Below are 25,611 nucleotides of genomic sequence, written 5' to 3'. Positions count from 1 at the left end.
AGGGGGAAACCAGAGGGAGTGTGGGGACCATAGTGGAGGGGAGAACACAGGGCTCCTCTAAAGAGGACCCACATTCTCAAATCTTCTGATTTGAGAGGAGCTGAATATCCTGATTTTTATGTGAACTCTCCCCATATGAAATGTTCACAGCAATGCATTTTAAAAATGCTTAAACACTTTGAAAGCAAACAGACATTATTTGGGTCTTGTGGGGTTCAGGGTTACTTACCAGGTGGTGGCTTCTGTTGAATGCTCATAAATGCTGACCTTGCTAATGAAGGCAATGGTATGGTGGGCGCCATGAGGTGGTAGTGGGGAGGGGTCTCCCCAAGGCCACAGCTGGTGGCCCTCTCACTTGCCTGTCCCCTCCCCCTCCCCCTCCCCCCATCCCCTTTCCCTTCCCTTTTCAGCTGGGAGAGGCCGGTCTCCAGCACTGGACCCACCTCACAGCCTCACCCATACCCCCCCCCAGGACAGCAGGCACCTCTTCTAGCTCCGGCCCCACAGCCCATCAGTCCTCCTCCCGCTGCTCCCCTCTCGCCTGGTCCTGGCCCAGCAGGCACTGCCCCGGCCTGAGCCAGCCCCTCTCAAGGTACCCAGGTGGAGTTCTATTTGGCAAGACAACCTGCATCTATGTGACAGGTACTGACTGCATTCCTCCTATGCACTACCCATTCTCAGCACTCCGGATGCAGGGGTGAATGAGAATAAAGTCCCGCCTGAACGAGAAGAAATTACCATCTGGCCCGTGGGGCTCACAGCCTCGGTGGGAGGCAAGCCACCAGCATGACTTGTTGATGAGCATTCCACAGAAGCCACAGCCTGCTAGGCAGCCCTGAACCCCACGAGTGGCCTCAGGAGAGGACTCTGGGTTGGGAGAGATGCTTTACAAAATTATAAACACGGGTGACTGTGGAGGGAGATGGGATGGAGACAGGGAACCACTTTGGGTGGCCAGGGCAGCCTCCCTGAGGAGGTGACAGTCTGAGGCCTGGTAGGTAGAAGCAAAGGCCTGGGGCTTTAAGAAATAGGAAGAAGCCCATTTGAGAGGACCTCTGGGAGGAGGCCAGGGAGGGCCAGGAAGGCCTCCCGGGCACTGAGGCCTGGGAATTTCCTTCTGAGTCACACAGGAGGCTCAGGTACAGTTGAGCCAGGGGTGACATAACTTGCTACTAGTGTTGGACTTGGGTGATGGGCACCAGGGTCCCCTGGACTATTCTCTTTCCTTCAGTTTGAAATTCGCCACTATAAAAAGTTTAAAATAGGTCAGGCGCGGTGGCTCATTACTGAAATCCCAGCACTTTAGGAGGTCAAGGCGAGAGGATCGCTCGAGCTCAGGGGTTCGAGACTAGCCTGGGCAACGTAGTGAGACCCTACCCCGCCCCCCAGCCCCCGACAGTACAAAAATACAAAAACTAGCCTGTCTTGGTGGGCTAATTCTCCTGGGGTCAGGATGATTTCTGTGCAGGCTGCAGTGAGCCGTGATTGCGCCATTGCACTCCAGCCTGGGCATCAGAGGGAGATCCCATCTCAAGAAAAAAAAAGGTTATAAAGTGCTGCTGCATTTTCATATTACGATTATTGACCACTGAGGGTGACTGTGCTGTGAGGCCCGCCGGAGGCGCCAGAAGGCACAAGCCTCCCACTGCCCGTTTCCCCGCAGAGCCCCGCAGATCTCGCAGTCGCGGGCGCCCCCACCCCACCTCTGCCCAAGGCCAGGGTCGCAGTCCCAGCAGGTGACAGCAGTCGCGCTCCGCGTGGGGCAGCGGCGGGCGGAAAGGGAAGCCGGGCGGGGCCAGGGGGTCAAACAGGGGCGCCAGTCCCGCCCAGCCCCAGACCTGCAGCGCTCAGGAGCCCCGGCGCCCTCCAGGAGCCGCGCCCAGGCCCCGCCCCTCCCTCTTCCTGGGCTCCGATTGGCCGAGCCACCGTGGGGGCGTGTCCGGTGGAGCCGCCTGGGACCTGGGCGGAGCGGGTTGGGAGCTGGGCGTAGCAGGCGGGGACCCTGGCGGCCGCGGTGCGAACTCGCGGGCTGGGCACCGGGCTGGCGCAGGAGGTGAGTCCCCCACCGTCCCCAGGCCGGGCTGCGGGTCGCGGGGCAGGCGCAGGAGGGGAGTCTCCCATCCCCACCCCCGGGGCAAGCGAGCTCCCTCGGGCCGCGCCGTCTTGGCGGCTCCTGGGCGGGCGGGGCGCAGTGCCGCGGACTCCAACCCGAGAAGAGGCCGTGGAAGGACGCTCCTGGGCGGCTTGCTGGGTGAGCGCTGCAGGGAGCCTGGGGAGAGAGAGGGAGAGCGGTCAGGGGTCAGAGGGGCCGAGGCGGCGTCCTCAGGGAAACGCGCAGGTGTAAGGTGGTGGAGGCGAGGGGTTCGCGGGCCACCCGGGACTGCAGGGGTCTCAGTGCACCCGGTTGATGGTGGTGTTTCCAGGATCCTGGCCTCGTGTGGCCGCCGGGACCTCTCTTCTCGGTGCCAGTCTGCAGTCTGGAGGCCTGGATGGGACCACTGTCCCTCTGGGCAGGGGCGCGGCGGGGGGCGTTTGGGTCCCAGTTCCTCTGGAGCAGTTGAGTTTGTGAATCTTGGTGGGAGTTGTCAAGAAAAACAGGGTCGGGCACGGCTCCCATCTTAGAGAGGAAACTTGAGCAGGCCAGCAGAGAGAGGCTGCCTGAAATCTCCCTCCTTTCTCATTTCCCCAACTCTTGGCGGGCCGTTTAGGGCAGAGGTGTGGTCAGCCCCTTGGCAGGTGGGAAAGCAGAGGTTCCCAGCCGCCCTGAAAGTTGGTCTCTGCAGCCCAAGGGGAGCCCTCTTTTGGAATTTGAACACCTCTGGTATCTCCCACTCAGAGAGGGTCAGAGGCCAAGGAGGTGGAGAGGTAGTCCCCTAATGCGCTGGGATCGTCCATCTGCACAGCGTCATTCCCACTGGAGTCTGTGTGAGCTGAGATGACTCTGACTTCGGCCTGCGTTCCTGCACAGGTCAGCCCTCAGGGCTGCCAAGGCACAAGTCAGGCGGCCCTGGGCGAGCTAGGGGACCTGCCCAATCCAGCCCCCCCCCCACCCCAAGAAGGAAGGGGGATTGGCCAGTATGGCCTGGAGGGTGGGACAGCCCAGCCAAGCTGACGGACCTGCTCGGATGGGGTGGGCATCAGGCATTTGGAGCGCCAAGCAACACCCGCTGGACTCTGACTTCTGGAGTTCCGATTTGGTCTCTGGTTGAGTGCAGCTTTCCACAACTCATGGTTATTTTGAAGCCGGGCTTCCTGATCACTCAGCAGGGACCTTGGGCAGTGACTTTGATGTGGTGGAAGTACCTTCCCCAAGGGGGCTTTTGTGAGGATTAAGTGAAATAATGCACGTAATATGCTTAACTTTGTGCCTGGTGAGTTCTAAGTGCTCAGTCAGCGGCACTGCCAGTTTTGTTTTGCTTTGTTTTTCATTACTGGTCTCTTCCCGGAGGAGGGCCTTCCAGAAATCAGAGGGCTGGACAGAGCCGAGGGGCGGCCCTCTGGAGGGAGAGGAGGCTTGGCACCTGGTGCTGCGGTCTCAGTGCACATGGAGAAAACCTCACATCCTCACGCTGGCCTGGGAGCCTGCAGGATGGCCCCTTCCAACACTGTGACCTCATCTGTCCCCCTTGCCCCATCCCCATCGCTCCTTACTCCACAGCCTGACTTCACCCTTTCCACCTTGAGCTGCTCCCCAGGACCGGAGCTCTGCCCCTAGATCTTTGCACAGCTGACTTCTTCAGGCTGGAGGGAGTTCACTCCCTCCCAAGGCCTTCCCTGACCTCCACCATCCTCCCAGCCCCTGCCCTGCTGGGCGCACCAGTCTTTCTTCACAGTGTTTAGCACTGGCTCTCAGAAAAGACCCTGTGAATGTACTTCTAGTCTCACTGGAAAGAAGTGTGCATTCCTGAAGGGCCTGGTCTCCAGCTCCCGGCTGTAACCTCACAGTGTCTGGCACACAGTGGGACTCATAAATATTTGGAAAATGAAATCAGGCAGGCATGGAAGCAGGGTGGACCTGTGTGGGGCCCAGGTTCCTGCAGGGAAGGAGAAGCCCCGATCTGGAAGTCAAGGGAAAGTCCAAAGGGCTGAGCTGCCCCCAGAACTCTGATTCCGTTGGTGACCTTGGCCCTGCACATCCCTGAGCAGGTTCTCCACGTGTAAGCCGAGGCAGAGGAGTTACAGCTCTCACTCCACCCCCCGCCGCTGCCCAGCTCCTACGTTCCAGGGCTACCATATTGGGGCCCCACACATCTCTCATTTATCCAAAATGCTGTGTCCCGAGTAGGGGAGAGGACAGGACAACTCCCATCAGGACAGTGCCCTGCGTGGCCTGTTCAGCGTGCCCTGCAGTGTGTGTGTTATGCATTTTACAATGTGGCGTGGTGTAGATCAGGAGTTGGCTAACCTTTTCTGTCAAGAGCTGGTAGCAAATAGTTTAGGTTTTGCCAGCCATACAGCCTCTGTCCCACATGACTGTGTTTGAGTAAAATTGGATTTAGAAAAGCTGGCAGTGGCCCGGATTTGGTGTAGCTCTCCAGCCCCTGCTGTTGAGCACATATCACACCTGGGCTGCAACATAGAGAACCTGGTTTCATGGCTTCTGCAGCCACGCGGTGGCTCTCAGGATGTGGCTCCCAAGCCGCAGTGCTCACGTGAGCACCTCCAGCCCCTGTGCAGGCAGCAGGATTGCTGAGCCTGAGAGTCCCCACCCCTCTAAACCCTCAAAGAAAGATGCAGGTCTGTTCGTTGCCTGACTCCCAGGCTTACTGAGACTGCGCCGCGGTCACCCCTCTACCAGCAGCCCTGGGGCCAACACAGGCACTCTCTGAGTCCCAGAGGCTGCCCGGAAGCTCTGTCACCAACATCTTCCCGAGGCAGGCCAGCCCCAAATGAATAAGGACAGGACTCAGCTTTTTCCTCCCCTGTGCTAAGCAAGGGAGGTTCACTTCCCTGGTGAGAACAATAAAAAAAAAAAAAAAAAGAGGATTCCCAGTTGGGCTCAGTGGCTCATACCTGCGATCCCAGCACTTTGGGAGGCTGAGGAGGGAGGATTGCTTAAGGCCAGGAGTTCAAGACCTATCTAAGCAACATAGTGAATCCTCGCCTCTACAACAAATTTAAAAATTAGCCAGGCATACTGGTGCATGCCCGTGGTCCCAGCTACTCAGGAGGCTGAGGCGGGAGGCTTTCTTGAGCCCTGGAGTTTGAGGCTGCAGTTAGCCCTCATTGCACCACCACTGTACTTCAGCCTAGGCAACAAAGCAAGACAATGTCTCAGGAAAAAAAAAAAAAAGCATTCCCCATCTAACTCAGGGCTGCTGTATTTGCCAAGAAAAACCTACAGACCAGGTCAAACCGGGGTGTGAAGTTGTGGTCATGTACAGAGGGTGTGCATATGGGGGCAGCCCCCAGGAGGATGTTGTCTGCCCTACCCGTTGCCCAACCTGGGACCCTCCGCAGGTTCACAAAGTGGGGGCACATGTGAGCCCCTGGCAGCCCCAGTCAGTGTGTGGGGTCAACTCTCAGCCCAGCCCCCTTCATCGCCAGCAGATGCCCCTCCTTGCCCTTCCCGGTCCACATTTTACCATCAGCAGCTGGACACTGGCTGTAAGGGCCTAGAGGGGGTCTTCGAGTCACGGGCGGGGGCAGAGCAGCAAGGGGGTCCCATGTGGAGTGTTCTGTGCCTCCTCCGAGGGCTGCAGAGACAGTGTTATGGGCTCTGCCCTCTGCTGGCCAGGTCTGGGTGGATTGGGCACCCCTGCCTGCGGCTCTCTTCCGCCTGGTGCTGTTCCTTCCCTTCCTCTGTGCCGTCCACTTGGCTGGCCCAGTATCCAGAGCTCAACAAGCCCCCAGGGTTGCGGGAGGGCTACCTGCTCTCTGAGCACAAAGCCCACCTGCCTCAGCTACTGAATATGGAGGCTTTGGTCTGCAGTCTCAGGACTGGGTTTGCATCCCGTTTCGCCAGCGGCCTGACTTCCCAGCACACAGGTGGGCTGGGGGCACACGTGGCCTTGCTTCTTCGGGGCTCCTGACCTCCCCTGCAGGTGCCCAGGCCCAGATGCCATGCGGTCACCCTATCAGGCCCAGCCAGGCGTCCCATCATGAGACATGCTCAGTGGCCCCCAGCCCATGGAGCCCAGGACTCAATCCATACATTGGCCTGTAATTCTTTTCTTTTTGAAGACCTTACATTAGAAGAAGCAACACGTGTTCCCATTTCTTGAAATTGGCAGATATTTGGATTTCGTCATGTTTACTGCTGCCTTTTTCTAATCAAAAAAAAAAAAAAATGAAACCTTATAGACGAAGGTGGAATCCAATCTGAGCCCCCATTCCTGGTCACATCTAGGTCCTCTCCCCAGACTACTTACTCCTGACTGTCTCCCTCCTATCTTTTATTTTTACCATTCGAATCACTTTAAAGTGTACAGTTCAGTAGTGTTAAGTATATTCCCATTGTTGTGTAACAGATCTCCAAAACTTTTTTTTTTTTTTTCCCCCGAGATGGAGTCTCACTGTGATGCCCAGGCTGGAGTGCAGTGGCATGATCTCAGTTCACTGCAACCTCTGCTTCCTAGGTCAAGTGATTCTCCTGCCTCAACCTCCCGAGTAGCTGGGACTATAGGTACGCGCCACCATCCCTGGCTAATTTTTGTATTTTTAGTAGAGACACAGTTTCACCATATTGGCCAGGCTGGTCTCGAACTCCTAACCTCAAGTGATCCACCCGCCTTGGCCTCCCAAAGTGCTGAGATTACAGGCATGAGCCACCACACCCAGCCTCTAAAACTTTTTAACCGTTTAAAACTGAAACTCCATACCCAGACAACCTCCCCATTCCCCTTCCAGCAGCCCCTGGCAACCACCATTCTATTTTTTACTTCTATGAATTTGATCAGTTTGTGTATCTCATATAAGTTATTACAGTATTTGTCCTTTCGTGATGGGCCTGGTTCACTTAGCATGATGTCCTCAGGGCTCATTCATGTTGTAGCATGCGTCAGAATTTCCTTCCTTTTCGAGGCTGAATAGTATTCCATGGTAAGTATGTTCCACATTTTGTTCATCCATTCTCCCATTGATAGATATTTGAGTTGCTTCCACCTCCTGGCTATTGTGAATGATGCTGATATGAACCTGGGAAAGCAGATATTTATTTTAGTCCCAGCTTTCAGTCTGGATATATATCCAGAAGTGGCATTGCTGGATCATATGGTAGTTCTGTTTTTAACCCATTTTTTTTTTTTTTTTTTTTTTTTTGAGATGGAGTCTCTCTCTGTCACCCAGGCTGGAGTGTAGTGGCTCGATCTCAGCTTACTGCAAGCTCCGCCTCCTGGGTTCACGCTGTTCTCCTGCCTCAGCCTTCCGAGTAGCTGGGACTGCAGGCGGGGCCCACCACCACACCTGGCTAATTTTTTGTATTTTTAGTAGAGACGGAGTTTCACCGTGTTGGCCAGGATGATCTAGATCTCCTGACCTCATGATCCGCCCGCCTCGGCCTCCCAAAGTGCTGGGATTACAGGCGAGAGTATTTTTAACTTTTTAAGGAACTTCCGTACTGTTTTCCTTAGGGCCTGCACCAGTTCATATTCTCATCAGCAGTGTACAGGTTCCAGTTTCTCCACACCCTCACCAACACCTATTATTTATTTTTTGTTTTGTTTTGTTTTCCCTCTTTTTTTTTTTTTGAGATGGAATCTCACTCTGTCACATAGGCTGGACTGCAATGGCACAATCTTGGCTCACTGCAACCTCCACCTCCCGGATTCAAGCAATTCTCCTGCCTCAGCCTCCCAAGTAGCTGGGATTACAGGCATGCGCCACCACGCCCAGCTAATTTTTGTATTTTTAGTAAAGATGAGGTTTCACCATGTTGGTCAGGCTGGTCTCGAACTCCTGACTTCAGGTGATCTGCCCACCTCAGCCTCCCAAAGTGCTGGGATTACAGGCGTGAGACACTGTGCCTGGCCTTCCTGCTACCTATTTTTATTCATAGATATAGTTCTTGAACACTTTCAGAATGTTATGTAATTCCTGCATAAGTGGTGTCACTTTACATACAACATTCTACAGGTTGTGTTTTTCCACTCCGTGTTTGTTGTTTGCCATCAGACCACATTGATCTGTATCTCTCATTGCGTGAGTAGCCCTGGGTTTTTGTGGTTTTCCCTGCTGGTAGGCATTTTGGTTGTCTCTGCTGTGTGGTCATCACTCTTTGTGGAATGCAGTTCTGGTTTTGTCAGATTGTCCATCAGCCAGGTACTCGGTGAGCAGTCATGGAGAGACGGGTCAGGTCTGTCACTGGTAATCCCCTAGGTTTGCAGTATACAGCCGAGATCAGCAACCTAAAAATAGCAGTTCTTACGTAAGGCGGTGTGGGCAGCTCTTCTCAGGACACTTGTGATCTACAGGGGCAAGTGGAACGGGACTCGAGGGCCCAGCATCTTCTCTTGTGCAATGCATCCAGCCATCACACTGGGGCCCCACTGTGGCTTTCTACTGGTGGCCAGGCTCAGAACTGCAGCTCAGTGACCCAGAAACACTATGAGTGTGATCAGCTCAGCCCCAGGCGTGCTGTGTGTATCTGAATGCATGTGTGCACGTGGTGGTGGTGGGGCCAGCTCTCACCTCTTCCTCTGCAGAGGTAAGAGCTGAGTCATGCATGGTGGGCCTTGGGACCTGCTTGGAACCGTGCCAAGCTACTTATGAAGCACCTAGTATGTGCTTGGCATGGCTCCAAGAACTGTGGACCCAACAGGAAGAGGCTCCTGTTCTCATGGAGCTAAGAATTGAGTAGGGGAAGCAGAAAACACACAAGCAATGAATAGACGAGAAAACAGCAGGTCCTGTTAAATCCCGCAAAGAAAAAACAAAATAGGATTGAATCCCAGAGAAGGGGCCAGCAGACCCTTTCTACAAAGGGCCAGGTGGTAAATATTTTGGGCTTTGTCACCATGTTGTCCCTGTCACCAACACTCAACTCTCCCATTGCAGTGTGGAAGCCACCAGAGACAATAATAAATGAACGTATCTGGCTGTGTCCCAATAAATCTTTACAAAAGTAGGCTGAGGGCCGGATTTGACTCTCAGACCATGCATTACCAATGCCTGTCCTGGGTGTGGGGAGAGACTGCCTGAGCTGGGGTTGTCAGGGAGAACCCTTTTGAAAAGGAGACAGACGGGAACTGAGAACCCATTGCAGGAAGGAGCCGACCCTGGGACAGCCTGTCTCAGGTGGGACGCAATGGCACCTTGCCGCCGATATGGTGGTGGAGTCGTGTGCTGAGAAGCGGGCGGGCTAGATTTGAGAGGAGGGAAAGATGATGAGATTTGCTCATGGCTTGAATGTTGGAGGTACAGGAAGGGGGAGATTCAAGGATGCATCCTAGATCTGGGTTTGAACTCTTGGGTGAATGGCAGTGTCACTGAAGGAGAGGAAGAGGCGCAGGTCTGTGGGGACTGGGTTTAGCGTTGGATGTGTTGAGTTTGAGGAGCTTGTTAGACAAGCAGGTGAATATCTATGCTGAGAGCCCTCTTAGAGCTTGGAGAGGCCAAGACCGGAGGCTTGGACCGGGGAATCTGTGGCATTTAGGGGGTCTTCAAGGTTGTGAGTCTGGTGGGCTGGTGCATGTGTGGACCGAGCAGGGGTGCCCAGCATGAGCTCTGAGTTAGTGCTTAGTGCTTAGGGCACTAGCAGAGGGGCCTGTGTGGCCTCACACTCCACTCAGGAGGACAGCATAGTGCGAGCTCCAGGGCCCCTGCCTCCTAGCATCGCCTCAGTTCCCCTCCTGTAAAGTGGGGATTCTGCCTCCTGGGGTCAGGTGGGAACTAAATGAGATAGTCAGGCTTGGCTGAGAAGAAGCACTCAGCGCCTGTGATGGTGGTGGTGACTGCTGCACTCACTGGGTGGGTGCATGGGTTGCATGGCCTGTGATGGCTTGGTTTGGTGAATGGCAGAGTCAGGGATAGGTTGGGGGTGGAGATACCCAGGTCTCCTGGCAAGGACCGTTCTGATGTCCCGTTGAGGCCTATTCCACCCTGTTTTTCAAGGCTCCCCAGCGCAGCTGGACCTTTGCTGCCCACAGTGGTAGCCTGCTTAGTAGAACATTTTTTTTTTTTTTTTTTTTAGGAGATAGAATCCACTCAGTCACCTAGCTAGAGTGCAGTGGCGTGATCATAGCTCACTGTAGCTTCAAACTCCTGGGTTCAAGCCTCCTCCTGCCTCAGCCTTCCAAAGCGTTGGAACCACAGGCATGAATCGCTGCACCTGGCCTAAGTAGCACACTTTATCACTGCTTTCCCATCCCTTCTGGCCGCCACCTCCCCTTTACTGGGGAATCCCCCTTCCCTCCCGGTAGTTCCCTATACTCCCGTGGAAGGGCCAGCTTCTGGGGTGATGCCGCTCAGTGCTGGCAGGCCTGCGGGGTACTGTGGGTAGTCAGTGGGCTGCCTGGCGTGGTGGGTTAGTGAGTCGGGGATGGGCAGCGTGGTTCTGACACCCCCATGCCTGAGCCTGGACATACTCCCCGTCTGTCTCCCCCTGCAGCCGGCGGCTGGAGACGATGGTGGACCACTTGGCCAACACGGAGATCAACAGCCAGCGCATCGCGGCCGTGGAGAGCTGCTTCGGGGCCTCGGGGCAGCCGCTGGCGCTGCCGGGCCGAGTGCTGCTGGGCGAGGGCGTGCTGACCAAGGAGTGCCGCAAGAAGGCCAAGCCGCGCATCTTCTTCCTCTTCAACGACATCCTGGTGTATGGCAGCATCGTGCTCAACAAGCGCAAGTACCGCAGCCAGCACATCATTCCCCTGGAGGAGGTCACGCTGGAGCTGCTGCCGGAGACGCTGCAGGCCAAGAACCGCTGGATGATCAAGACGGCCAAGAAGTCCTTCGTGGTGTCGGCCGCCTCCGCCACGGAGCGCCAGGAGTGGATCAGCCACATCGAGGAGTGTGTGCGGCGGCAACTGCGGGCCACGGGCCGCCCGCCCAGCACCGAGCACGCGGCGCCCTGGATCCCCGACAAGGCCACGGACATCTGCATGCGCTGCACGCAGACGCGCTTCTCCGCCCTCACGAGGCGCCACCACTGCCGCAAGTGCGGCTTCGTGGTCTGCGCTGAGTGCTCGCGCCAGCGCTTCCTGCTCCCGCGCCTGTCCCCCAAGCCTGTGCGCGTCTGCAGCCTCTGCTACCGCGAGCTGGCTGCCCAGCAGCGGCAGGAGGAGGCGGAGGAGCAGGGCGCGGGGTCCCCAGGGCAGCCGGCCCACCTGACCCGGCCCATCTGCGGAGCGTCCAGTGGAGATGATGATGACTCCGACGAGGACAAGGAGGGCAGCAGGGACGGCGATTGGCCCAGCCGCGTGGAGTTCTACGGCTCGGGCGTGGCCTGGTCTGCCTTTCACAGCTGACCCCCGGCCTGCAGAACATCTGTCCCCAAGCCAGCTCCACTGCCCACGCCCCCAAGAGGGCAGCTCCAGAAGCTGCCCAGGGCTCCGGGAGCCCACCCCATGGTGGCAGGGGCAACGGTGGGGAGTGGCTCTTTCTGGACTCCCAGTGCCTTTTTGCTGGACACTGTGTCCTTCTGACTTCACTGCAGTTAATGCCTTTCCCTTCAGGAAGCCCCAGAACACCCAGACCTCTTGGGAACCAAGGCCAACTCCCGCTCTGCAGGCTGCTGCGGCAGCTCCAGAAGGCCTCCTGAGCTGGACGACCCCAGGTCTCCAGACACCTAGGGACCAGAGCGGGTTTTGGAACATAGACGGAAGACAGCAGGGGAATGTAGCCGCAAGCCACAGAACCCACCCTCACCCGGACAAGCACACCCCACTGAAGAGCCTGAATCCCAGGAGGCCTCCTGGAAGCTCAGGCCTGCCCACCCACCATGCTGGTGCCCACTGCCTGGCCGGCAAAGCCCTGCCAATCAGACATACGGGCTCCCTGAAGCCCAGCCAGAGATTGCCATGCTGTGGATGCCACCAGGCCCAGGGACTGCAGCCGCGACGCCCAGGGCAGCCGGGTGAGGACTCTGTCCTGTGTCACCTCTCTCCAGGTGTCCAGCTGTCTCGTGCCTTTTTGTCCTGTCCTCGGCTCTCCCTGCGGTCAGTGAAACCAGTGTTTTCTGTTAGGACTCAGTTGCAAGAACAGAAACCCTGCCCACACTTAATAATAAAAAAGGAAGTTTATTGATGGGTGGTTGCAAAGCCCAGGAGTGTCCTTGCTTCAGACATGGCTCTGTCCATGGTTGAAAATGTGCTAGGTGGCCAAAATCTACCACTGTCCCCCACACTGGGCGTTCTTGGGTATATCAGCTGCCCGACGGAGACAGATGCTCATGCCGTGCCTTGGCCAGGCCTCCCCAGGACACAGGTCTGTCTGGATGCCATGACTGTGGCCTGATGCCGGCTGCCCTATTCACTTTGGTGTGGGGGATCTCAGTGGATGGAACTGAGGAAACAAATAGCCATTTGTATGGTTCTGCCAGGCCTCGCAGGCTGAGAGCTCCCCCGTGCCGTCCTGCCTGGCCCTGGGGCTCGTGTGTGGAGAGGGAAACTGGGCCCCAGGTCCACCAGCCCTGCTCAGAGTGAGTGTGCATTGGGCCTGGGGCCAGCCTCCTGACACTTGGCCACGGAGCTGGGGATCCTTTCACAGTGTCCCACGAGTGTTTCTGCACTGCTCTTTCCCAGCGCCTTGGCCTTGGCCAGACTGGGGCATGGACTGGTGTTGCTGTCAGCTAGAAGTGATGACCGTGGGGCTGGGAGTCTCCTGCCCGTGCAGCACAGCATCTGAAACCCCACTGACAAGGCATCTCCCCGGCCTAGCGCCATCCTCCTGGGGCCAGTTATCAGAGGGTCACATGCAGACAAAACCCTGGAGGGTGCAGTTTGAGTGCAGATTCTGATTCAGCAGGTTGAGGCCCAGCTCCCAGGGCCTGCTGCCACCACCGCCCACGGACCACCCTTGAGGTGACAAGGCCTGCTGGTGGCCTGTGGGCACCCTGCAAGGGAGGCAGGAGGGGTCAGTATTTTTTTTTTTTTTTTTTTTTTTTGAGACAGAGTCTCGCTCTGTTGCCCAGGCTGAAGTGCAGTAACGCGACCTCGGCTCACTGCAACCTTCGCCTCCCAAGTTCAAGTGATTCTCCTGCCTCACCCTCCCAAGTAGCTGGGATTACAGGCGTGTGCCACCACACCTGGCTAATTTTTGTATTTTTAGTAGAGATGAGGTTTCACCATGTTGGCCAGGCTGGTCTTGAACTCCTGACCTCAGGTGATTTACCCACCTCGGCCTCCCAAAGTGCTAGGATGACAGGCATGAGCCACCACGCCTGGCTGAGGGGTCGGTATTGAAGCACCTTCGACCTGCTTCAATACCGAAAGTATTTGGCAGAGTAACCAGTGTGGGAGGCCCAGTGGCCTTCCAGGAAGGACCTATTTGTTTACAGTCCCTTTCTGTCCCTTGGCCTGTCTGAACCACGCAAACTGGTTCAGGCTGGTTCTGCCTGGGCAGAGGGCACAGAGTGAGACAGGTCACGGGGCTGGGGATGACTTCCTGGACAGATCTAGTGCCCTCTCCAAAACCTAGGCGGGGCAGCCACGTCCCTGCACCCTGGCACTGAAGCCAGACCAGGGTGTGCTGGCTGCTGCCACTGGCCTCCCTTCACAGACCACTCCCCTGCCCGGAAACCTTCTGAGCCTAAAAGGCAGCATTCACTAGGATGGGAGAGGGGACCACGTGCAGCTGAGCCTGGCCACCACCAGCCTCCTCTACAGCTTCCTGCCAAAGGGGTCCGTGCACAGGACCCCAGGCTGACTGAGTGCAGTGTTGTCCTCTCCAGGGCCTGGTGGGCAGCGCCCTGGGGTCTGGGGCTGACTAGGTGATTCTCAGCCCTCAGCCCAGGACTCAGGTCTGTGTCCCTCTCCCCTGCAGGGCTGGGACAGAGCTGCTACTGCCCTGAGTCCCAAGGTGTTAGGGCCTATAAGGACCCAAGGCTTGGGGTGGCCCAGGACCTTCGCAGAGCTCTCACACATGCAGCCTTGCTCCTGCAAGGCTGGGGACACAGCTGGGAGTGAGACGAACAAGGCCCGCACAGCATGGTGGGGAGACACAGGCGCAGAAGCCGGGTTGGAAGGTGCTGTGATGGGGGCAGACTGAGAATGAGTGAGTGACACCTGCCGGGTGGGGAGAGGACATTGCAGAAGAGGTAACAGGCAGTACAAAGGCAGGAAAGGAACCCCTGCGACCTGAGCAGCGTGGCTGGAGCTGAGCCCCCAGAGGCGCAGGGCAGCCACCCCGGGTGCCCCGGAGCTACAGGAACCTTCAGCACGCAGCAAGGCTGCTCTGGGCTTTTGAGAGCTTGCCCTGACTGCTGTGTGTGGGTAGCTGGTATGGGGAGGGGGGGTCGGGCAGCCATGGAGGCTGGCAGCTGTCCGCTTCCCTGGGATCCCCAAGGGCGGACCTGGGCTTCACTAAGGTCACATCTGCCTCCGATTCTGCCTCTGGCTGTGGACTGGAAGCCTTAGCTGCCCTCCTTCCCATCCTCAGCTCCTTCCAAGGGGCAGGCCCCTCCCCTGTTCTGCTGGGATGTTTTGTTTGTTTTTTTGAGACAGAGTCTTGCTCTGTTGCCCAGGCTTGGAGTACAGTGACACAATCACGGCTCACTGCAGCCTCGACCTCCCAGGCTCAAGCCATCCTCCCACCTCAGCCTCCCAAGTAGCTGGGACCACAGGCACACACCATGGCACCCAGCTAATTTCTTATTTATGTATTTATTTAAAGAGACAGGATTTCCCTATGTTGCCAGGCTAGTCTCGAACTTTTGGGCTCAAGCAATCCTCCCACTTCAGCCTCCCAAAGTGCTGGGATTATAGGCGGCAATCACCGCACCCAGCTTATGCTGAGACGTTCTACAGGCACTGAGTCTCAGCTTCCAAGCTGACAGCAGAGGGGGCGCCAGGAAGCAGAACGCCCCCCCAGACTGCATGGTGCTTGGGGCCGGTGTGAGTTTGAATGAATCAGGGCCCCTGGCCACTGAGGCACAGAGGGCAGTATGCTGGGAGACAGCAGAGTCACCCAAAAGGGAAGATGCGGGCCTGGCCTGTGGGCCCAGGAAGGGAAGGCGCTGCCCTGGAGGCCCTGTCTCCAACTCCTAACAGGTTTATTTTCCACCAGAGATGGCTCAGGTCGACAGGTGAAGCTAGGCTGGCTGCCTAGGCAGTTCCCAGAGAGGGCCCTGCCTTAAGGAGCAGGCACGGAAGGCCGGCCTGTAGAGCTCATGACCATCTCCCCTGCTTTGCCACGGTGCTGTTGCCAGTCCCCTTCTTGGGTGGGGAAGGTCCTTGGAGACTCTGGGAGTTGTCCTCAGTCCCAGCCATGCAGCTGAGCTTTGCTCACGGCCTGCACTCCGCCCCCATGCCTGGGAAGGTCAGGAGGCCTCTGGCCGGGGCCTCTGCTGTTTGCAGATGCTCCCTTTCCCCAGAGCTGAGCCTGAGGTCTGGCAGGAGTATGGGGCTGCTGGGCCAGGGTCCAGCCTCACGCTCCTGCCTGGGGCTTTGCTTGCAAGGCCTGGCAAGGACACGGGAACCAACTGTCCTGCCAGCCGAGTGTTGCTGTCCACCTCTCAAATCTTCCTCCCAGCTGTGCCTGGACTCCATGTCCCTGCCAGAAGCTGGTCCTTCACACAGGCAGCATGGGATTCCTGGGAGGCGCCTGCCTCATCCCCTGCCTCTTCCTAGGAGATGCAGAGGGGTGAGGAGAGGGTTCCAGAACAGGCCCATGCATTTGAGGGGCAGGACCAGAACTGCTCTTGCAGGAATCAGCCCAGAGCAGAGCAGCTCGAGATGGCAAGTACAGTCACAGCTGTGACCCCAGGGCTCTTTGGCACTGATGACAGCTCCTTTATTTATTTATTTATTTATTTATTTATTTATTTTTATTTATTATTTTTTTTTTGAGACAGAGTCTTGCTCTTGTCGCCAGGCTGGAGTACAGTGGCGTGATCTTGGCTCACTGTAACCTCTGCCTCCCAGGTTCTAAGCGATTCTTCTGCCTCAGGCTCCCAAGTAGCTGGGATTACAGGCGCGCGCCACCACGCCCGGCTAATTTTTTGTATTTTTAGTAGAGACGGGGTTTCACCATGTTGGCCAGGCTGGTTTCGAACTCCTGACCTCAGGTGATCCACCCACCTCAGCCTCCCAAAGTGCTGGGATGACAGGCGTGAACCACTGCACCCAGCCAGCTCTCCCTTTGGCTGCAGACACTAAGGCGACTTTCACAAAGGTCAAGTAGACCCTCCCTGTGAGCTTTGGTGGTTGGGATTTTTCGATGCCAACTTTTCTTAAAGACGGGCCCACCAGCATGTATGCTGGTAACATTGGAGTGTTGTCTGCCAGAGGCCAGGGAGCCAGGCAAGGGGTTCACAGGACCCCCAGAATTTTGTCCCTCCTTGATGATGGTGGGGTGCAGGTGCTGATGGTGACAGCAACTACCACTTACTGAGGCCCATCTGTGTGCTGGTTCCAAGGAGACAGAGACAGGTCACATGAGGCCATCCTAAGGCTAAAGGAGATGTGTCATGAGCCCTGACAGAGAGATAGACAAAGCCAGAGAAAGGAACTCCCAGGACAGCTAGGTGGGCTTCCTGGAGGAGGCTGTGTTTCGTTGAACCTCAGAGGATGGTAGGACTGTATCAGAGGATTGTAGTCTCCACGAGGACTGGGACTCTGGGCCTTTTTGGTAACTGTCTTTTCCTGTCCTTGGCATGAAACATTTGTTGAATGAATGAGTCAGGTAGAAAATGGGGCTGGGGGCGTCGGGATAGAGAGGATGATAATAAAAAGGAACTGAGCTTCACCCTGGAGCCTCCAGGCCAGGCTGTGGAGAGGAACCAGTGTTCCTGGTGTATTTCTACAGGAGCAGGGCCAGCAGGAGGGCTCAGCCTGGCCCAGGGTTTGGGGAACAGTCCCCCTCCCAAATGCTAAATGTGAGTGGCCTTCTCAGGTGGGGACAGGAATGCCCACCCCACCCCACCCAAGTAGCACTTTCTGGAGCCAGGTCTGACTTGATCACAGGCCGGGCTCCAGGCTTCCGAGGGGCTCTCGTCCGGACTGGCACCAGAGGGTTTCCGCCGGCCTGGCCACTTCCCTGCCCAGCCTGTTCTTTGAACAAGGCCAGAAAGAGGCCTAGGGGAAGGCAGAGCCGCTCTTGGGCTCAGCCCCTGGGATGGGGCCTGGAGGTACCTCGAAGGTTGACCCAGTTCCCAGCCAGGATCTGCTGCCACCCGGGCCACTCGCGCAAACCAAGGCAACCACTTCCGCTGGGGCCGCCTCTGAGGAGACGTGCAGGAAGTGAGCCTCCTGGGGCTGGGGGCAGGGGAGAGGCCGCCTTCTAACACCTCACGCCCACAGGCCCAGGGCTGCCCCTCAGCCCTTGCTGGCTGGGAGAAGGGGGGTCCTCTGCCTCTGTCTGCATCTAGGCTCTTCACCTGGGAGGCACCCACGCCATCCATGCCCATGTTGTGCCCCTGCTCTCAGCAGACTTGATGGAACCGGTGCCCAGGAGCAGAACCTCGGGCAATGCAGGGGCCCAGAGTGGGCAGGGGAGGGGTCTGCCTCACTGGCCCAGCAGATCTGGGCTCTGGCCTGTCCTGGGCTGCTTGCTGACCCCACACCCATTTTCCCAGCTCTGCCTGTGAACTTTGGCCCGACCCTCCCTGTGAACCTGGCACAGATGCCACCTCCTCTCTGAAGCCTTCCTGGCTTGTCCCAGGTAGTGTGGATCGCCCATCTGTGCCCCCAGAGGCCCGGTGGTCCCTGCTCCAGCTCTCCCACCTCCACTTTTCACAAGGAGCCTCAGGCAGCCCATGCCCCCCAAACCTAGTCTTGGCATCTGAGCTCCTTGAAAGCGCAGGTGTTTCTCATTTGTTTTTGGCCTCCGTGGCCCCCAGCCCATGGTCCTGCACCCCTGGACATCGCACAGATGCTTCCCTTGCAAGGAGAAATTATCACCTCCCCTAGCTCCTGCAGGACACTGGGAAGATGTCACAGGGGTCTCAAAGCCCATGTGTCCCAAACTGACACCATTGGCTTTGCCCAACCTGCTTGTCCTGCCTCTGCCAACACCTACACCCGGGCATCCCAGCCAGACCCTAAGGTGTCTCTAGACCATTACTTGCCTCTTCCACCTCCTCCCACACGCCTTCCAGGGCCCCAGGCCCAGAATGGAGGCATCTGTGGTACATTCAGGCACCTGAAGGAGTAGCCCTGCAGGAGTAGCTCAGGTGAGGCCACAGAGGCAGGTGTGGGCCAGTGTAGAAGGGAGGAACAGGGAGTGACCCCAGGGAGACTCCAGCCTCCTCCCCATCATCCCCTTTGGCATCAGGGCTGGAAACTGGGCCCAGAGGGAGGGTGCGCCTTGCACTTGTGTATCAGGATCGGGGCAGGAGCAGAGCTGCGGCCAGCTGTGTGGCCTCTGGCCTCCCAAGCCCCCTCTTCTGCTGGCTTCCATCACCACCACCAAGTCCAGCTCCGACTGGAATGTTCCAGCGCTCAGAGCAGAGCAGCAGGCAGGGAAGGAATGGGGGTGTGGGCAGGCAGAGCCAGACATTTCTGGGCAACAACAAGGGGAAATTTCAATCCTTGGAACATCAGCTGAGGGTTCCTGCCAGACATTCTGACCCTGAAACACAGGCTTTCCGGAGAAGAGGGCCTGCCTACTGTGGTCCTGGGCTGGGAGGGAGAGAGCCTGGGGCCTGGGGCTGGTCATCTGGGCTGCCCAGAAGCGCCCCGAGGCGGTCCCCGTCTCCCGCAGCAGCACAGCTATGCCCATCGTGCTTCCTCTAGCTGCCCACGGCAGCATACAGGCTATGGGGACCTGGAGTCCAGGATGCTGGAGCAGCACACTGGGATACTTCGTGCAGTTTGCAAATTACCAACACCCTTAAAATACCAAAATACCTTTGGATTTCAGCAGCCACCAGACCTCCTGGGGGCCCCCTCTAGGAAGCAGAGGCCTTTGAACCTTGCCTGCCCTGGCCATAACCACTTGCTGGCACAACCCAACGCCTGAGGGTTTCTTACCCCCACGCCAGAGCTGGAGTTGGTTCAGAGAGAGCGAGAGTCAAAGCAGAACTGCTCAGCAAGTTGTTGGGGTGGGGGAAGGGTTGGGCTTCTGACAAGACCATTTTGTGGGGGCCGGGGGGTGCTGGTCATACACCCTGGGGCAGGCCACAGGCTCCCCAAGCCCCCTCTATTCTGCGTTCATGCTGTTTCTGCACCTTGAAACCCGGCGCACTCACAGCTCCATGCCCACGTGTGGCTGGGAGCGAGCTCCCAGGGTGGTGGCTGCCAGTGGCACAGCACTTCTCCACCCGGAGCCTCCTCTTCCTCACCTTCCGCTGCAAAGCCTGATACAGCTGACCACCTCCCCCCCGCACCCACATCCTGGCTCTAGAAATGGGCACAGGACCGTGGTCTAGGCAGCCAGCACACCCATCCCCCGACGATGGTCTTTGAGGGTCAAAAGCCTCTACTCCCGCTGTGCAGAGGGAGGAGTGTTCCCTGGGGCCACACCAGCAGGTGAGTCACGGTGCGGGGCGCTCAGGAAAGTCCAGGGAAAGGGATGGCGGTGAGGATCTTGGGGTCTAGATTCACTCCCAGAATGAGCCTGTCCACAGGCAGGTGTAGTTGGGGAGCACTGTGGGGTTTTAAATCAGTTACAGAGAAATCCACCCAGCAATGAGCAACTCCAAGATGTGAAGGCGAGCATTCAGTAGCACAATGGACAGTGACTGGCGCCTTTGTGCAAACCCAAAACAATGGACTCTCACTCAGCAGGTCTCCCCCGCACGGCTGAGGCTGATGATCACATGAGTCAAAGCTGGAGGAGGCAACAGAATTCAGAGGCAAACCTCAACTCAGGGGACACTGACGTGGAAGGACCCAGCGACTTCCAGGGCTTACTCTGTTAAAGCGCCTGTGTCCCTACTACTAGGTCCAAGGTATTTCTGCATATTGGTGTCCTCTCCAAAGGTCAAGGAGCAAGCAGTTAGGGAAATCAGTAAGTCCTCAAAGAGGTACTGGGAGAAATTAGCATGGGGGCCGGACAAACAGTTCAGAGCCAGGTGGGGGCGGGGGGACAGCCAGCCATGTGGCGATGGGTCATCGCTGCCTTGGGACTTTTGTTTTCTTTTCTTTTTGTTTTGTTTTGTTTAGAGACAGAGTCTCGCTCGGTCACCCAGGCTGGAGTACAGTGGTATGATCACAGCTCACTGCAGCCTCGACCTCCTGGGCTCAGGTGATCCTCCCAAGTAGCTGGGACTACAGGTGTGCGCCACTGTGCCTGGCTAACTTTTTAATTTTGGGAAAGCTGGGGTCTTGCTCTTGCCCAGACTGGCTTCAAACCATCCTCCCACCTCAGCCTCCCAACATGTTGGCATTACAGCCTTTTCTTTCTTTTTTAAATTGAGGTAAAACCTATATCCAGTAAAGTGCACAGATCTTAAGTGTGTACCTCAGTGAGATTTTGCACAAACACGTAAGTGTGTAAGGCACCATCCAGATCTCCAGCAGCCCCAGAAGGCTCCCTCTAGCCCCTCCCCATGGTACCTGCCTCCAAGGGTTACTTGGTGTTCTGATTTGTATCAGGAGTTTTTCCTGGTGTTTTGTTTTGTTTTGTTTTGTTTTGTTTTGTTTAGAGACAAGGTCTTATCACCCAGGCTGGAGTGCAGTGGTGCAGTCTTGGCTCACTGTAGTCTCCCAGGCTCAAGGGATCCTCCCTACTCCCCCTGAGTAGCTGGGACTACAGGGATGTGCTACCATGCCTGGCTAACTTTTTTTCTAAAGATGAGGTTTCAATTTGTTGTTCAGGCTAGTCTCAAATTTCTGGCCTCAAGTGATCCTCCTGCCTTGGCCTCCCAAAGTGCTGGGATTACAGGTGTGAACCACCATGCCTGGCCCTGTTTTTTTGTTTACTTGTCTGGTTGGTTGTTGTTGTTTGTTTTGTTTTATTGTTTTGTTTTTGAGATGAAGTTTCACTCTTGTTGCCGAGGCTGGAGTGCAATGGCGCTATCTTGGCTCATCACAACCTCCGCCTCCCAGGTTCAAGCAATTCTCCTGCCTCAGCCTCCTGAGTTAATGCCCGGCTAATTTTGTATTTTCAGTAGAGACCGGGTTTCTGTTGATCAGGCTGGTCTCGAACTTCCAACCTTAGGTGATCCACCTGCTTTGGCCTCCCAAAGTGCTGGGATTACAGGCATGAGCCACCACGACCAGCAACCTGGCCCTGTGTTTTAAAAACATCATATAAATAGAATCACACTGTGTGCATTGTGCTGTCTTCTTCTTCTTCTTCTTCTTTTTTTTTTTGAGGTGGGGTTTCGCTTTTGTCGCCCAGGTTGGAGTGCAATCTCGGCTCACTGCAACCTCTGCCTCCCGGTTCAAGCGATTCTCCTGCCTTAGCCTCCCAAGTAGCTGGGACTACAGGCGCGTGCCACCACACCTGGCTAATTTTTGTATTTTCAGTAGAGACGGGGTTTCCCCATGTTGGCCAGGCTGGTCTCGAACTCCTGACCTCATGTGATCCACCCACCTTGGCCTCCCAAAGTGCTGGGATTACAGGCGTGAGCCACTGTGCCCAGCTATGCTGACTTCTTTTACTCAAACTTATGCCTGTGAGATTCCTCCATATTGTTGTGGGCGTCTGTCATCCGTTCTTTTTTATCGTGGTAAAGTATCCCGTTTTATGAACCTTCCACAGTTTCTTACCCACACACTGTTGATGGACATCCAGGTGGTTTCCAGTTTGGGGTTGTCAAGAATAAAGCTGCTACAGGCATTTCTGTAGATGTCTTTTGGTGGGCAGAAACACTAGGTACATAACTAGAAGTGGAACTGGCCAACGGGGTATATGCATATTTGATTGAGTAGACGCTGCCAGTTTTCTGCGGTAGTTACAGGAATCCACACTCCACCGGTGTGTATGAGGGTTCCAGTTGCTCCACACCCTCACCAGCACTTGGTGCTATCCGTCCTTCCACTGTGGTCATTCTGGTGGCTTACTTGGAATACAGGTCTCAGACACTGTCCTGGAATCAGAGCTCGCCTCACCAGTTTCGTGAGGTCGGTCTGGGGACGGGGGAGGCAGATGTTCCTCCAGCACTCAGGCAGAGCGGGTGCCTGAGACTGACATCGTGTGGGTGTTAGGCCCAGGTCCAAACCAAAGAGGCAGTCAGCATATTTACGGCATGCACAGGTTAGCATTGATGCAAAAAATGAGAGAGGAGAAAACTGCCTGCCAGCTTTTAAATATTTTATTTATTCATTCAACAAATATTTGAGTACCTACAAGCACTGGGCCTACAACTGTGAATAAGACAAAAATCTCTCCCCTCTGGGAGTCCACTCCAGTGAAGGGAGACAGACAGTAACTACAACTGAAAGTGTGTTACAGTGGCCGGGCGTGGTGGCTCACGCCTGTAATCCCAGCACTCTGGGAGGCTGAGGTGGGTGGATCACAAGGTCACGAGTTTGAGACCAGCCTGACCAACATGGTGAAACTGTCTCTACTAAAAATACAAAAATTAGTTGGGTGTGGTGGTGCATGTCTGTGAGCCACCACACCGGGCAGGAACTTTGTTTTTTAATGACAAGGTGGAGATTCCTACTGGATATGGAGACGCTGAGTGGGCCAGAGAAAAGTCCAGGCTGCCAAACACATTTGGGAGTCACCAGTGAGTAGGCAAATCAGGGGCTGGGTGAGTGTGGCTAGGAAGAGAAGGCTCCAAGAAATGAGCCCTGGGACACCCCAGGGTCTGAAGGTCAGGCATCGGAGGTGGGAGCAGCAGAGGAGACGGAGAAGGAGCAGCCAGTCCTGCTGCAAGGGGAAGGCCGGAAGAGCCTGGGGCCAGAGGCGCAGCCAGGAGGGAGGGGCCAAGGAAGGGAAGGACTGGAAACTGACCTCGGGCTTAGGAACATGGAGGTCAGTGGTGCCCTTGAAGGATCTTGGTCGGGTGGTCGGAGCAGATGCCTGTGGGAAAGGAACGAGAGGACGGAAGAAACAGATTAGCAGCAGCGAGCACAGAAACACAAAAACTTGGGGTTTTTAAAAAATGGCATTTTTGAGATATTGTTCACATCCCATAAAATCCGCCCCCTCTTTGGAATATCCAACTCAGTGGTTTTTAGTAGTCACAAGATTGTGCAGCCATCACCACTATCCAATTTCAGAACATTTTCATCACCCCACAGAGAAACCCTACACCTATGACGAGTCACTCCCTGTTCCTCCCACCTCCCAGCCCCTGGCAACCGCCAACCTACTCTCCACCTCTGTGGATTTGCCTCTTCCACACATTTCACGTAAATGGAATTATATAATACATGGTCTTCTGTGACTAGTCTCTTTCACTCTGTGTGTGTGTGTGTGCGCGCGTGCGTGTGTGTACATATGTGTGTGTGTGTGTGTATATATATATATATATTTTTTTTTAACGGAGTCTCACTCTGTCACCCAGGCTGGAGTACAGTGGCATGATCTCGGCTCACTGCAACCTCCACCACCTGGGTTAAAGTGATTCTTCTGCCTCAGCCTCCCGAGGAGCTGGGATTACAGGCATGTGTCACCATGCCCAGCTAATTTTTGTATTTTTAGTAGAGACAGAGTTTCACCGTGTTGTCCAGGCTGGTCTCGAACTCCTGACCTCAAATGATTCATCCGCCTTGGCCTCCCAAAGTGCTGGGGTAACAGGCGTGAGCTACCGCGCCTTGCCTCAGTATAATATTCAGGATTCATCTATGTTTAGTGTGGATCAGTATGTAATTCCTTTTTATGGCTGAGTAATAACCCATCATATGTTATACACATTTTGTTATTATTCATCAGATGATGGACATTTAGGTTGTAACGCTTTTTGGCTGTTGTGAGTAATGTTGCTGGTGAACACTTGTGTGTGTGTGTTTTTGTCTGGACATATGTTTTTCACTCTCTTGGGTATATACCTAGGAGTGGAATTGCTGGGTCATGTGGTCACTCTGTTTAACGTTTTGAGGAGCTGCCAAACTGTTTTCCAAAGCAGCTACATCATTTTACGTTCCCAACAGCAACATACAAAGGTTCTGATTTCTTCCCAACTTCATCAATACTTGTTATTCTCTTTATTTTAACCATCCTACTAGGGAAGAAGTGGTATATTGTTGTGGTTTTGATGGCTGATGGCGTTGAGCCTCTTCTCATGTGCTTAGTGTCCACTGTTAAATTAGGACATTTGCCTCTTTTTTGTAGTGATGGTGTCTCATTATGTTGCCCAGTCTGGTCTCAAACTCCTGGGCTCAAGCAATCTTCCTCCCTCTGCCACCCAAAATACTGGGATTATAGACATGAGCCACCAAGCCCAGCCACATTTGTCTTTTTATTGCTGAGTTGTAAGCATTCTTTACATATTCTAGATACTAGTTCCTCATCAGATACATGATTTGCAGTTATTTTCTCCCATTCCATGGTTTGTTTTTTTCACTTTCTGGATAGTGCCTGATGCACATAAGTTTTCAATTTTTGATGAAATCCCATTAACCTATTTTTTAGTTTGCCACTTGTGTTTTTATGTCATATCTAAGAAGCCATTGCCTAATCCAAGGTCATAAAGAGTTATTCCTAAGTTTTCATCTAAGAGTCTTATAGTTCTTACATTTAGGTCTGTTTAGACTTAATGTTGTTGTTTTGTTTTGTTTTGTTTTTCTAACAGAAAAAAAAAAGGAGAATTGCTGGATTCAAACAATCCTCTCGCCTCAGCCACTCAGGTTGCTGGGACTACAGATGCATGCCACCACACCTGGCTAATTTTTCTATTTTTTTGTAGAATCAGGGTCTCACTATATTGCCCAGGCTGGTCTTGAACTCTTGGCCTCAAGTGATCCTCCCAACTTGGGGTCCCAAAATGCTGGGATTACAGGTGTCAGCCACTACAACTGGCTTTGACATAATTTTTTTATATAGTATAAGGTAGGCGGTAGACGTCATTATTTTGCATGCAGTCACGCAGTAGTCCTAGCAGTACTGGTTGAAAAAACAATTATTCCCCAACAAAAGTGTCCTAACACTCGTTGACATTTTGGTTGTTTTTAATATTGGAGAACGAATGTGCATGTTCATGCTGTTGAACCTGTGGAGCCTGTGGAGAGGGGGAATCGGTGACATAGAGAGAAAGAGCGGAATGGCTGGAGTGGCGTCCCCTGGTGGGAGAGGGGTGGACCCCGTGTCCAGTGGAGGAGGTGGCCTTAGACCAAGGTCAGTTCACAGTAACAGAAGAAAGATGGTTGCCTGCGAGCAGATGGAGGTAGTGGGCATTCTCTTCTGGCGGCTTCATTTTTCTTAGTGAAACGGGAAGCAAGGTCACCACCGGAGAGAAAGGACAGAAGAGGAAGGGCTGGGAGCCCAAGAGAGTAGAGGTTAGAGGGAGAGGAAATGAACTCAGAGGGGGCTGCCATGTTGCTGGCAATTATCCTGAGAAAATATGGGATAATTGCCAGCAACACGGCAGCCCCCTCTGAGCTTAGTGATGAAGAACTGAAAGTGAGAGAAGGCCGGGTGCGGTGGCTCACACATGTAATCTCAGCACTTTGGGAGGCCGAG

General features: G+C 55.1%; 1 protein-coding gene across 2 annotated transcripts; it reads left to right on the top strand.

The window, feature by feature from the left end:
• The first annotated feature begins 1,587 nt into the window (after positions 1–1,587).
• PLEKHF1 (pleckstrin homology and FYVE domain containing 1) lies at positions 1,588–12,194 on the top strand. Of its 2 annotated transcripts, none has more exons than XM_009194055.4 (2): positions 1,588–2,053; positions 10,547–12,194. In XM_009194055.4, exon 2 carries the CDS (start codon positions 10,563–10,565, stop codon positions 11,400–11,402), a length of 840 nt encoding a protein of 279 aa, XP_009192319.1. In that variant the 5' UTR covers positions 1,588–2,053; positions 10,547–10,562; the 3' UTR covers positions 11,403–12,194. The 2 variants fall into 2 exon arrangements, with proteins under 2 accessions (XP_009192319.1, XP_009192320.1); XM_009194056.4 differs by lacking the exon at positions 1,588–2,053 and adding an exon at positions 2,090–2,251.
• Positions 12,195–25,611: the final 13,417 nt, after the last annotated feature.

The sequence above is a fragment of the Papio anubis genome, chromosome 20 (assembly GCF_008728515.1).
Source record: "Papio anubis isolate 15944 chromosome 20, Panubis1.0, whole genome shotgun sequence".
Taxonomy (NCBI): Eukaryota; Metazoa; Chordata; class Mammalia; order Primates; family Cercopithecidae; genus Papio; species Papio anubis.
The sequence above is the reverse complement of the archived record's forward strand: the minus strand, read 5'-3'. Positions and strand labels throughout refer to the sequence as shown.

Bases quoted from the DNA above. Each gene is read 5' to 3' on its own strand.
- PLEKHF1 (XM_009194055.4), top strand. From the start codon at position 10,563: ATGGTGGACCACTTGGCCAACACGGAGATCAACAGCCAGCGCATCGCG.